At 34.0% G+C, this 15,378-nt stretch overlaps 1 protein-coding gene across 1 annotated transcript; it reads left to right on the top strand.

The window, feature by feature from the left end:
* Positions 1-99: 99 nt before the first annotated feature.
* On the top strand, positions 100-14,392 carry LOC137408349 (COP9 signalosome complex subunit 7b-like). Its single transcript, XM_068094845.1, has 7 exons — positions 100-319; positions 2,473-2,551; positions 3,950-4,098; positions 6,290-6,416; positions 7,739-7,860; positions 9,679-9,794; positions 14,222-14,392. Exons 1-7 carry the CDS (start codon positions 161-163, stop codon positions 14,268-14,270), a joined length of 801 nt encoding a protein of 266 aa, XP_067950946.1. The 5' UTR covers positions 100-160; the 3' UTR covers positions 14,271-14,392.
* The last annotated feature ends 986 nt before the right edge of the window (positions 14,393-15,378 follow it).

Here is a 15,378-nt window from a genome sequence, read left to right as displayed (position 1 = left end):
TCCATAACACTGCTATAAAGAGGATCTATTTGCTCGGCAAGAACATCCGTATCATACGATGTTATTTGCAACAAAACCGTACTGATGACAATTTCGCTTCCACTGAGCTACGGTCAAGGTTAAAGATTTTTCTAACTGTCTTGATTTTCTAGAGCAAGCTATGAGTGGAGAAGTAGTGACAAATCCTGCTTTGGAGCAATTCTTGCTGTTGGCCAAATCAACAAAAGGAGCCGGGGCTGTTGCTTTAATAAAGCAAGTTCTCGGTGCACCTAATTTGTACGTTTTTAGTGAATTGTTAGAATGTTCTTCAATACAACAGGTTGGTTGCATGTTTTCATAAGTCGAGCATATCTTTTTATTACAAAAGCTTAGCGGTATGTAGTGATCTTTATTTTTTTTAAAATATTGTACAACATATATTGCTTAGTATGGTTTGAGAGAAGGCTAATGTCTTAAGATTATGTGTTCGTCGAAAACAAGTGGTACTTTACGTAAAGATACATGCTGTAATGATGTTGCCACAAAGCTAAGTATAGCTATAATAGGGCTATAATTGTATTTTGCACATGGAAATTTTATAGTTTAGTAGCGAAGCTCGATTTTACAGTGGCAAACCATGAACATGGTAATATTTGTTCTTAATTTTAAACAAGTATTTAGGCATTTACTTCATATGGACGACTATTTCAGCTTTGCTTATGTTCACAGACTCAAGTTTTTTTTGCCTGGTTCTATTGTTTTAATAAAACCTTCACTGTGTATCGCTCTACAACGTTACCACTAAGAAATTTAATTTAGCTATTGGCAACAAGGGAGCTTGTTTGTTCTTCTTATAGATTCGTGTAACTTCTTAATGCCTGCTTAGAAAAAAATAGCGCACGAATACGAGTTTACTATCAATAACTAAGAAGAATTTAGGCTCAACTGATTTTTTTAGTAACTGAACATTTTTCAAACACATTAAATTTTATGTATTTTGTGAACATTGATATTCTGGTCTAAGTAATGCTCATAAACGAAGACTCTCTAATGCAAATATGCCAATTTAAAGTACATTATTTATACTTTATTATTATGCATCCAATTTATGTGATGAAAATGACCAAGACTAGTTTGAGTTCTGGCCAACTGTTAACCGTGATTTTACAAGTACAGTAAAACCTCGGTTCTCGACCATAATCCGTTCCAAAACCCTGTTCAAAAAGCGATTTGTTCGAACACCGAAATCATTTTTCCCATTACAAATAATGTAAATCGTTTTAATCCGTTCCAACACCCTGAATGTTTACCTTTTTAGTATTTTATACATTATTTTATGCATGAAATTGCACATTAAAATGCTGACCAACACATAAAAAGCAATGTATATCTCAGAAAATGTTAAGCAAAATGGCAAAGACACAAATAACATAAACATAAATGTAACCCAGGCTAATCGTACGTTCACATTATCGTAATCTTCCATCATACGAAAGATCACGCTAACATGAACGTGTAAAAATAAAAAAAAGGATAAAGAAAAGAATTATGAATAGGATTTTTTAGGATACAGGATGTTCTTTTCTCTTAAAATATTTATCCAATGACACTTGCTTCTGCCTTCTTTTTAGCACTTTTCGGAAGTGGTTCATGATAGTGTCGTTAAAGTCATTGATGACTCTGGTGGCTGCAGCTTTATCGGGGTGGTGGAGTTCGACGAAATTCTGTAACTCGGCCCATTTGCTACACATTTGTTTAATCTCGGACGGAAATCTCTGTTTAACACCCATACGCCGCTCAGCATCCCACCCTCACGTACGCACTCACGCGTCGTACCGGCGTTCGAACTCCGATTTTTGTTCGAACTACGAAGCAAAAATTTCTAAAATTTTTTGTTCGGACTCCGATTTGTTCGAACTGCGAGTCGTTCGAAAACCGAGGTTCCTCTGTATAGCAATTTGTATTATGTGTTGTTATCTAAATATGGATATTTATATAAATGTTTTTTGTCAGCGTAGCTAATATGAATAACTAAAAACAATTTCAATTTGTCGTTTTCATTCATTAATTAGTATTTAGTGTCACAAAGAATTGTCTTGATTGACAGCATGGAAACTTTGTTTAATAACTCTGGCCGGGAGCCACTATTGTAGCCTTGGAGCCACTATTGTAGCACTATATGACTGGTTAAAATAAACAATAAGTTGGCAGTAGATAGCGCAAAGTTTATAGTTGTGGAGAGAGTAAACAACTCCAATCTTTATCTCACTAGCTGCTGATCAACTAAGAAATCATTTTTACCAGCTGTATAGTTCTTCATATCTCAAATGGCTTGAATTGGCAAGGGGCAGTCAGTTCTCAAATATTTCTACACACGCATGATATATAGAACACAATTTATTTAATTCGTTATCTAATTAATTATTATTAATTAATTAATCATTTAATTCTTTGCACAATGTTACACTTTACTTGTTTCTAATATGTTTGTAGCTAGACGAAAGTCCAGATTACAAGCCATATGTTGATCTATTGAGAATATTTGCTTATGGAACTTGTACTGCATATATTGGTGGGTAAATTATTTTTTGTTTTCTTAACTTTGACATATTTTGGTTGAAGACGAACTTGCATAAAAATTTAGTAGAATTTATCAAAAAATATCAGTATTTTCCTATCATTTGTGATTGTTTTTATGTTTGAGGTGATCAGACTACCAGAATGTTTCAATATTAAAATCGACAAAACTTAATTGCTGTTAAAACGCTCAAAAGAAAAATATGTGTGAAATGACGTCACTAGTTGCTATCATTGCTGTAGTTTATATCAACTATTGCATTTGAATTAGAGCTTTACACGTCTCTATTCTGTTAGTCTCTTCGCAACTATAGATGTCATAATTGCATGTTGACTTGAGCTGAGGGTTTTAAAGGCGATCATGTTTTGTCAATTTTAATCTTGAAACATCCTGACAGCCAAATCGCCTTAAACATTAAAAGCAGTTGCAAATGATAGAAGAATAGCGATATTTTTTGATAACCAATAGTAACATTTTATGCAAGTTAAACTTTGTTTTTTTGTTTGTTTTAATATTTCCCTAATCTACAAGTTAAAGTTTACCCAATATTTTTTCGTAAAAAATAACTTTGTACCTTTAGTATTATATTTTTTTCAAGATAGTGTCAATGGTGCTTCAGAAAACTCTTTGGTTTCAAATCTTTTTTAATTTCATTTATGTTGTATCATGCTGTAGAAATATTTTCAAGATCTCAAAAGGATATCTGTTTTCAGAAAATTGGGAAAGAGCATTTACAAAAAGAACTAAGATATCAGAATACAAGCATGATAAATACATGAACTTTATTTGCACACTAGCAACCAAGGCACAAATACAACTTTATTGCTGCAGTGGTACATACATAGTCGATTTTATTTTGATTATCAAATTGTTTTTTAATACAATATAGTTTATTGAACTTTCAATTTTCATTGAAAAACAAATAATTATTTATTTTAGAATCTTTGTCATGCTGAGTCAAAATTAGACATACTTGAAATGTATTGCAACTCTTTGGGTCAAGATGAGTTCTTTAAGGTGATCAAGGAAAAATGAAACTGACTAAGTTCAACCAACATTCATTTGTGTTAGCCCCCTTTTTTCACCTTCTAGCATATTCCGCCTTGGTATTATTTAAAATCTTACATATATTGGGTCAACATTTGTGTTGTTGTACCAGTTGAAGAGTAAGCAATTTATATTTCACATTTTTGAAAGCATGCCAAGACAAACAGACCGGCAGCATAGGCAAAAACCAAGAATATTAGTGCTGTACCAGCGAGTCAAACAGAAGTACTTGTAGTTTACATAAAAACATTGATATCCAGCAGGTTGTATCACAGCGTTGAGTAATATTACTGAGTGACAAGCATTCTAAGGATGCTGACCAGCTTTTCTCTTATAATGTTCTAGCGAGAAAACATTCATTGCCTGAGCTCTCACCTCAGATGATTAAGAAGTTGAGGCACCTGACTATAGCTTCACTAGCAACCAAATGCAAGCACATCCCATATAGTCTGTTACTTAAGGAACTTGATCTACACAATGTCAGAGAACTTGAGGTATGCTTTTTCCGTTTTATTTCTAGAATGTTTATTTCTTAATCTGTAGCCATTTGGAATATTCATTCACAGACATGTTCTTATATTGTTCTAAAACATTCATTCCTTAACCTGTAGCCATTTGGAATATTTATTCACAGACCTGTTCTTATATTGTTCTAGAATATTCACTCTTTAATCTGTAGCCATTTGGAATATTCATTCACAGACCTATTCTTATATTGTTCTAGAATGTTCATTCCTTAAACTGTAGCCATTTGGAATGTTCATTCACAGACCTGTTTGTATATTGTTCTAGAACATTCATTCCTTAATCTGTAGCCATCTGGAATATTCATTCGCAGACCTGTTCCTTTAGTATTCCAAAATGTTCATTTCTTAACTTTTTCATTAAACTGTCTGGAATATAATTTGGCTAATTCATGTTTTATTGAAGACAGGCTCGGTTTTGGAAAAGTTTTTAAGCACTCACTGATTATCTTGAACATGTTTACTCTTAAAACTAAAATTATGATATATCTATTTAAAGCACATCAATTATATCAGTACTGTTTCAGCTTATTCAAGTTCTTCAATCTCTTGGCTTTCAAATGAGCCATTGTTTGACATGGTGAGACAGACATTGGTTGGTGTTTATACGATTTTCCCAGAGCTCTACCGCAGAAATGTTCAATAGTATTATTGAACAATTATACTATTGACATACTGTGATGTCATAATTTGCGAGCCTATAATAGGCTCGCAAATTATGACATCACAGTTTTCATATTTGGTGTTGTGTGCTCTTAGCGCTTATTTATCAACTGCGATAATGACGCTAGTGGCAGGCGAAGGTAGGACAACTCCAGAAAACCAATGAAGATGACAAAGGAATCAAGTGTCATTAGCTCTCCATGTACAGATTATTTCTATGATGAATAGCTCAGATTCCAAGCGCCATACTATGTTTTTACCGATGATATTATGCACTAGCCCTCTCTTTTTATTGTGATGTTGAGGAGTACGACTGAGGCTCATTAATTTCAAGCATTGCATTTACATATAATCCTAGGGCCATGCCACTGCAGGTCAGAATTTAATCGATGTGATTTCATTACCTTTATCAACGACAGTATATTTATTGAAGTATAATCATATTTAGAAAGCAACATGGAAAGCGATACGAATTCTTCAGATAATAATACTACTACAACAGCAACTACTTCTACAACTTATGGTTCTAAAGGCAGCAAGCGGAGGCAGCCGATAAAAAATGCCGATATAAAACGATGTGATAATAATTACTATAAATGTTTAAAATGGATGAAAGGATGAAAAAGCAAACTCTAACAATCACCCAAAATCTATTAACCCAGAACATGTGTTTGTATTGGTCGGGCATTAGCACGATCCCCTGGCATTGTTGATTATCTAGAATCCTAGTTTATTATTAGCGCTCTCTGGGTTTAAGAGCACCGATTGTCACAGAAAAGCGCAGCCTCAACGGCAGCGAAAGGGATCGACGACGACCTAAGGCTAAATGCTAGTTATGACATTACATTGTGGGAACCGCAACCAAGTGTTTTTTTATTGCAGGACATACTTTTGACACCCTGTTTTTATAGCTCTATTATTCTTTGTGTATTGAATATAGGTTCATTCGAAAGACAAGACTCTGATGTACTGAAATGTGTGATAAAAGTACTGATATAATTGATGTGCTTTAATACACTGTACTAGCTGTTTTGGACTAGATTCCATTAGAATATGTCACATAAAAATGTCATACATAATTTCTTGATTCAATTTTTATTTCCATATTTTACTTGTAGTTTGATGTTATACACTTTCAACTTTAAACTCTATTTCAAAACTTTTTTTTGTATTTTTTTAAAATTACATAAGTTGAGGATTGTAAGTGACAAATAGACAGTCATTATTCTAACAATTTAAACTTGGAAATCCTTATGGTCTATTGTTCAAGTTTTTTTCCGATCTATTTAAAAAATTTCAGTTTTGTTCACACAAGAACAAAATATTAAATCTTCACTCTGGTTTGTCTTTTTCCGTATAAGCTTTTGATTTGACAGGTTTTGTTCCTGTCTCTAGACTTGGCTTAGTGGAATCACCAGAATACATTTTAACTGATTAGCTTTGAAGCGCCTCTGTCAAGTTCAGTATAAAGAAACTGATATCTGTGCTGTAACTACAGGACCTCATCATAGAGGCCATATACGCAGGAGTTATTAAGGCAAGGATGGACCAGAACCACCAGAGGCTGGAAGTTAACTATGTCATCGGTAGAGATGTGGAGAAATCCAAATTACCCGAGTTGCTGAGTGAGTGCGAATCAGTTAAATATTTTACACTTGTTGATATATTATCTGAATGTATTTTAGAATATATATATATATCTTGTCTGGCAAGGTTTGTCATAAGAAGGTGTGAAATTATGAGAACTTGGAGTGAGTCTCAAAGTAAAGTGGAACTGTGAAACTCAGCTATATCTTATCATTTCATGCGTTAAATTTATTTAGGTTTATGTTACTCTCTCTCTCTCGAGCTATCTAATTACTATTTCTGCTTCAGGTCATCTAACTCTTAATCTGAACCCTTCATTATGTGATTTTCTTTTGAAAAAGAGTGACGCTTCCTAACATATCCAGTATTTCTATGATATAGTTTATTATATATAGTCAAACATGGATAACTCGAACTTCACAGGACCGAGCGAAAGTGTTCGAGTTATCAGAGCACTGTCACAAGTCCATGTATTTATTTATTAGTAGATACATGAACATATACAAACTATAATATAAATCAAAAACATAAATGGCTTGTTTCAAATTAAATACTTCGAATGTAAAGTTTCAAACTTTTTTATCAAAAAGTATAGAGATTGTTCTATCACTTGAGATTGGTTTGTTGTTTGAGGTGATGTTATTGCCAGGACGTTTTTTAGATTGACATTGGCAAAACTTGATCGTTGTTGAAATGTTCAGAAGAGAAGCCTTTTTTCTTAGCATCATTTTCTTTTGAGCATTTTAACCAACATCAAATTTGCCGATTTTTCTTGAAGTTTATGCGAAGGTTACCTCACTTTTCCTTGCTTCCGAAGGGCCATCGCTAAGCGGATGTTTGGTAAAAATCAAATTTCACCAAACCTTTAGAAAAGTCGTTGACAAAAATATTTTGCCGATTGTGGTACTAACGACACCTATGAATTACGAAAAGTTGAGGTATACCTCTATGGCTTGGAATGAAGTGATTTTCTAAAGCGATAACAACCGTTTCGGTAGCCGTTGGGCAAAAAACTGTTCGAGTTAACAGAATCGAGGTTGAGTTATCTAAAGCAATTCATCATTACGTGGGAACGGACCAAAGAAACCGTTCGAGTTAACCATGTGTTCGAGCTATCCGAGGGCGAGTCATCCATGTCTGACTGTAGTTTATAATATACTTTAGATCTCAGTTAGGTCACATACAGGTATTTGGCACACACAGGCAACACACATCCATGTGTTTGCAATCGCTTTATTTACTATATAAAATACGATATCTGTTATATATACTAATTAATACATATTCGCTTATATAACTCACATTTGTCATAAAATGTAATTGTGTTACCTGGAAGTACTTCTTTTCATTGTACTTGCAGATATTCTTGAAAGATGGACTCAGGCCTGCACAGATAATCTCGAGGATATCACTACACAGCTAACTGCAGCTCAAGAGGCCAGAGCTGCTGAGACTAAACGGAAACTACAAGCAGAGACTGAGGTACGATTATGGCTCTACCCCTTCTCACATGGAATCGACTACCTAATTCAATAAGATCAATAAAATGTCTCGGTAAATATAAGGTGGAACTGAGGCACCATCTCCAGTCTGGAGAGTGAGTGTTACGGTCTGGTTTTTGTGCTGCTGACTCGGGCTCGCGTACCACTGGCTTTGCCATTTCGCAATGGGCCCCATCATCATTTCTTACTTATTGTTATTTTTTCACGCATTGGTTAATTATATTTTGTCTCGAGTATTAATTCAATTGTGTAATCTTTAAAGGTGAAATAAAACACACACACACACACACACACACACACACACACACACATCCGATAGCGCTGTATTGAACTCATGCTAAGTTTCTCACACCTGCTTCTTATGTTCACCAATGTTTCACCTTTCTTTGTAAATCATTTCTGTTATTTCTTTTATTATTTTGTTTTTGTACAGACCTTTGCCATCTGTATGTGATCAGCTTTGTCAAGTTGAGCCACTCATATTTTCACATGGAGTCCGGATTGTCAACCTTAACCTGAATGCAGTCATACTTTGACCATACGAGCATAATGCATTCTTGGACTGAGCTTGTATGTCAATCTTTTCGTATCTCAAAGCACATTTTCCTATATAAAAAAATTAAATACGACTTGATCCATACCCAGCCTCTAAAAAATCACCTAAAAACAGGATTTTACAATTGAAAAACATGTTTTTGATTGTTATAATTCATCGCTCATGCTCACAATGTAGCAAATGCCTATGTAGTGATTATGATCTGCGATAAAATTTAACATTGTTATATGTGCTACTGTATAGAGTTCTTACCTTCGAGACAGAGGGTAGCGGCTAATGGCGGTGTGAGGCAGACTTGACGGCAACACGTTTGACACGCTACACTTTTGTGGCGCTACGTCATGTAACATAAACTTTATTTTTTAACCATAATGAGTTTAGCGTACTTGCACACACTTAAAAAGTAAGTTTTAATTTTACATAGAGCTTAATTCTAATTTTGTCTTCATGTTCATTTTTTTATCTTACATTTTTTTGTCTCACATTTAGACTCGCTTTCACCTTCACCTTTTGTCCGCTTCTCTAAATCCTTTCTGCTTTGATGAAAAAGACTCGTTCTTTTAAGCGACCTCTCGCAAACTCTGCCATCTCACGGAGTATGCGAGAATCGATATCATATGTTTATATCTCAAATTTGTTTCGTATCTCAAAACCAAAACTTTCCTTGTTTCTCAAATTTATCATATTTTGGGACACTCGTATGTCAACATATGACCACATATGTCAACAAGTAGGTTTGTAAATATACTTTAAACACTGAATGAGATAATCAGTATTACTAGATTACACGATTAGTCGCTAACATGTTTATTTCCTAGTTTATTGGTTCATCGTTCTTAATCTTTCCTATAAGAAGAGCCGTGTCTGTCTGTAAGTTTGTCCGAAGTCATGGCTACGGATGTTGAAAAAAAAAGATTGCTTCATATGTGGTTCGAGCTTACAGTACTCAAATTGACAGACCACTTTTGAATATCTAAGAATAAGTGTACACATACTTATTCTCTGTGCTTTATTGGCACTGTTAACAATCTAAATAGATATAAAGAGCAGACAACTTCAAGTTTACATTCGGCTCTAAAACGTGATAAAATTAATGACTGTCACCTACTGAGTCAACAGAAATGCTTGCGGCTCACCTTCTTCGAGTTGTCCAACTCGTTTAAGCCGTTTAAATTGTGTAGTTTATGCCTTTCTGTAAATTATATAATTGAAAACAGAGTTGTTTTGTATTCATCTCATCAGGTGGCAAATATTAAAAAGACTCTGAAGCTAACAAGTACAGAAAGGACGGGCGTCCGATCATCTTCCGAGGCAATGGATGTTGAAGGCAAAGCTAAGAAGCTAACGAAGATTAAAGGGTCTGTAGTTATCATTGACATCATTACAATTACTATATTATATCATTGATATATTATATTATTATATCATTATTATTACTAGAAATTATCCTGTCATACAGCCCACGACCAAAGTGATAATGGAAAAAAGAAAGGGTACTGCTGGTTGTTGAAAAAGTAGTTGTCAGCAGGAATTGACAGAGTGTAGTGTAAATGAGAGTTGTTCGAGATGATATAAAATAAATTTGAGGGAGCATCATCATCATCTGGAAACAAATGGGCTGCCAAGTCCATGTCATTTACATCGCCTACAACATCTAATAAAGAATTCTCTGAATCAGATGAGTTGTTGTTATTAGTTTGAGTAGCGTGTTGTTGAACAATAGCATTTGATGTCGATGGTTGCTGTGAGGACCTTCTATTTATCCTCCTATTGAGCTGTAATAATTGAAAGACATGTAGACGGCCACTGCGTCGGCGACGACGCGGTGTTCTGGGAAGTTGTATGTCCATGGTAGTTGTCAAGTTGTTTTGAAATTAAATTCAAAAAGTCAATTATGCAAAACTAAAGGTTGTATAAAAATCACACCTAATCTACTACTATCTCAAACCTATGTTTTGCAACAATAAAATAAATATTAATTAAAGCTGTAGGCCTAACCTACTGTACTGTATGTAATTTAACAACATCAATAATGAAATATGTTTATTATATCTCTGAAATGCAATATTAGAAGTAAAATGGCAAGCTGCTGTGTAATATACACAGTTTGAAAGTTGGTTGTGTTGAATGTAGAATGATTTTGATAGCGATCTGTAACAGAAAGCGAGCATCAGAATTCACGCGTCTGGAAGTTATGCAAACTGGAGCAAAATAAAAAAATGTTCTCGTTATAAAGGGGCATTGTAGTTCGGCCTTAGCTTGTACATAAGATGTAAACATTAGACACGGAGTTCCAATCACTCTACAAACAAACAGGTCACTCTTCCACAATAGCTCTTTACCAAAGACAATACGAGACCTTAAATTGCAGACCTCTATGTAACATTAATTCATAGATTCTAATTATGCAACCAATTACTGGAACATTGTTTTACAAAGAAAAAAAATCTATTTGGGTCTAATTGAGGCACGCCCCTTACATCCCTAGGTGGTTTAGCGTGAAGAATCCTACGAGGTAATACGAGGTAAAGAATTTTGGCTAACGTTCTAAATAATTTATTGAAACCATAGGCTGATAAACTTTGTACCACAATTTCAAAAACCTGTAAATTGGTCTACGCCTCAAACGGTCTACGTTTATTACAGAAACCTTCGGATAAATATTAATCATAATTAATTATAATAAATCTTATAATAATTTTATAAAATTGAATAATTATTCTTATAATTAAATATTTTTGCAAGATATTAGAAACCTTCGGCAATTGGACAATGCCATAGACTGGTGAAATGTGCATGTTTATTTCGTGAAATACGCACGACTTTATGGTTCTACTCTCGGTCGCACGGCTTTATCAGCGTTTCGTTGGACGGTCTTAATTTTGATTTAAAAAGGCTTGTCAGGTTTTAATATCGATTTTATGCCAAATTAATCTGTCTAGTTATGTATTATCCAATCAGATGGGTAAGGTTTAGGATATTGTCTACTAATTTCAAAGACTTGGTAACATATTTAAATAGGTTTATATGTGTTTTGTATCGTTATTATACTTAAACGACTCCATTGAAAAATGGTTAAATTTGTTGATGAGATTTCGGTACAAGGGTTTGCGACAATGTTGATGAATAATTTTCGTGAGTTGTGTGCACATATGCATTTATCGTAAAGCCCTCAATCGCTTCGCTCATGTTAGGTCGTGGGACTATATTATATCATTACTATTACTATATAATATTATTATATCATTACTATTACTATATTATATTATTATATCATTACTATGACTATATTATATCGTTACTATTATATCATTACTATTACTATATTGTATCATTACTATTACTATATTATCCCACGACCAAACACGAGCGAAGCGATTGTTTGGGAGCTTTGTGATAAATGCATATGTGCACACAACTCATAAAATTATTCATCAACACTGTTGCAAACCCTTGTACTGAAATCTCATCAACAAATTTAACCATTTTTCAATGGAGTCGTTTAAGTATAATAACAATACAAAACACATATAAACCTATTTAAATATGTTACCAAGTTTTTGAAATTTGTAGACAATATCCTAAACCTTACCCATCTGATTGGATTATACATAAGTAGACAGATTTATTTGGCCTAAAATTGCCATTAAAACTTGACAAGCCTTTTTTAATAAAAATTAAGACCGGCCAACGAAACGCCGATAAGGTCATGCGACAGAGAGTAGAACCATTAAGTCGAGGGCATTTCACGACAAAAATGTGCACATTTCACCAGTCTATGACATTGTCCAATTGGCGAAGGTTTCTGTGATTAACGTAGAAGTACTGAAAAGTAATCGTTTCTTTTCTGCCGGACTCTGACATTTTGGATACTTATAATGAGTACTTTAGTATTCCAACTGATGTCCAAAGCAGTGAAAGTAAAGGAAATGACGATGATATTTTTATAACAATTCTTATAAGATTACAATATTTGATTGTAAAAATAATTATTTGATTTTATAAGATTATTATAAGATTTAGTTATAGGAATAATCATTCGAATTTACAAGATTGAAGTATATAGTTACCGATGGTGTGCAATATGTTACTGTTATTATTTTTCTAAAGATTTTGTTGATGATACTGCGGCTGTGCCCAATATCGCGGTACTGCCAAGCCGTTTTTAATATCTGCAAAATTAAGTTATAGGCCTACATTTTCTTATAGATATACATCTATCTCTATGACAACCAGCTAAAATCTGTTTAGATTTTTAAATTCAGCGTAATTTTTTAGATATAAATACAGAAATATAGATAAATATCACAACTTCTTGATATTGGTTGCTATGACGTTTTGAAATGTAAGCAAAATTGTGCATTGGTTTTCATTTCTCAAACTTTAACATCAGTTTTTTCAGAACTATGTTTTCGCACTAATAGTAAACATGCATTCAGTTTATTGACCATAAAATCTGCTGTAATTAAGCTGGAATCAAATTTTTTTTCAAAATAACTGAGAATTTTCTCCTTCTGCTAGTGTAGATAACTCTAAATCTCACATACCGACAACCATGGTTTCTGTGGCATAACCATTTCTTTATTTTGCTCCAGTTTGCAAAAAACTTCCAGACACATGCTAATGCTTGCTTGCTGTTACAGATACTGTCAAAACCATTCTACATTCAACACAACCAACTTTTAAACTTTGTATATTACACGGCAGCTTGCCATTTTACTTCTAATATTGCATTTCTCCTATTGCAGGGGAGAGAGATAAACATATAATCTTTTCCTTTCATTATTGATGTTTGTTGTACATAATAACACCCAGTACATTACAGCTACCATTGCAGCTACCATTGCAGTTCTCCTATTGCACTGCAGTGCCATTTGACTGCTAATATTGCATTTCTCAACCAGCTGTACCCTTTCTTTTTCCATTATCACTTTGGTCGTGGGCTGTATGACAGGGGAATTTCTAGTATTATTATATCATTACTATTACTATATTATATCATTACTATATAATATTACTATATCTTTACTATTACCTATTCCTATTACCTGTCCTGTGATGCTCCGGTCCTGGTACTTAGGCTAAGTAACTGGGTCAGTGCTGACCTTTTCTTCAATCAGTCTGAAATTTCAGATGCTCTCCAAAAATCTATTACTGACCATAGCGGTGGTCTTTTAACCTACTATATTAACATATATAATAAAGCGTAAGCTCCTATCACTTATGCCTTCGTAGCTAATGAATTTTGATGCTAGAAAATTAACTTTATTCGTACTTGTGTGATTTAGGAACAATTTTCTTATATCAATTAAGGCATCACAATTCCCACTCGTAATGATAACAATTATTACAACTGATCACAGACTAGGCATGCTGCGTAATACTTCTAATCGCTAGCATTTTGAAATTAAATTATATTTTTTCAGTAAAAACGAACAACGAAATAGATGCATATTGTATGTATAGATTCTGTAATAAAAACAAGCAATCGTGCAACACAAATTATCAGTACTTGGATTGGGTTAGTATTTAGTGTGGCTCAGATGGTATTAGAATCAGCTTGTCATTTGTGCATCTCTTAGGAGTTGTCTGCTCTTAACATTGAGAAACTAGGAAAACATTGATGGATTAAATTCTCAGAACAGTTGATTGTTGTTGGGCAGTTCAAGTTGATCACAGTAAAGGTAGTAACTCTTTATTATTCTGCTAGGATATATCTATGGTTTAGTAGATTTCCTTGTTGTATGCCAGCATTGCTATAAAATAAATATTTTGTGTTTTACAGGCTACGAGGCAGTGCTACCAAGATCTTTGGCAAGGTGTCCTCCGGATAAAAGAGTCCAAAACAATATTTGTATTTTACACACTTCTGTATGCTATATATAAATTGCAGCAAATCTTTATTATGATGGAGATGTACATGTATTTGTATTGAAGTATAAAAACTGCTATAATATGTTATTTACGATTAACAGAAAGACCAAAGATAACTTGTAGACACGAATTTTCAGCTAATGCACAGATGCGCGAAACCACGAGCGGCAAACATCTGGTTTGGCATAAAGATATGTTATACCTTGGAATTATTGACACTGATAGTCTGGAGTGCAGTGAGAGATCGTCAGTCGTAAAAAATACTTACATGTATATGTATACTTATTCTGACAAGCTAGTGAGCTGTCAAATGGTACAGTTGTTACAGTATTGGTCTACCATCTGGTACGTGAGGAGCTCAAATCTTGAAGATGGAATATTTCTTCCAAACCTCCAACTATAGACACAGCTCTTATCATAGTTAAGGTTTCCATTTGTTATTTATTAAATTCTCATATACATGTATAGGATACTAGCTGTGCCTCCCAGCGTTGCCCGGGTATTTAAAATCATCTTATAAACAATGAGAAGTGATGAGAGTTGCCTACCACTTGCTATTAGCCTGGCACGTTGCCAATGGAAAATGGTATTAAAAATCAGCTTATACCGGTAAATAATGAGAAGTGATGAGATTTGCCTACCACTTGCTATTAGTCTGGCATATTGCTGATGGAAAATTGTATTAAAAATCAACTTATAAACGATGAGAGTTGCCCGCCATTTGCTATTAGCCTGGCAAATTGCCAATGGAAAATTCCAGTAAGCTCGTTAATAAGCGTTGGGCTTCTAATAACAGTACGCCGTGACATTGCATCAGTGTTGTCCAGCTACAGCTATTCTAATAATAGCTATAGCTGGAAGGACACACATACACACACATAGTTTGAGAAATATATATATAGATTACATAGAATAACTTACTGCAGAAAAGGTACTCGCAGGTCCAGTTAGGCTGTAAGGTAAGGGTTGTCACCACTTGCATTCTAGACTAATCGGTAATAACAAACATGTTTTTGTGGCACTTGGTTTAGTTTACAAACAATGGTATTTCAAGTTTGTAAACATGAG

The sequence above is a fragment of the Watersipora subatra genome, chromosome 11, assembly GCF_963576615.1.
Source record: "Watersipora subatra chromosome 11, tzWatSuba1.1, whole genome shotgun sequence".
NCBI lineage: Eukaryota > Metazoa > Bryozoa > Gymnolaemata > Cheilostomatida > Watersiporidae > Watersipora > Watersipora subatra.
This window is presented reverse-complemented; position numbering and strand designations above follow the sequence as displayed.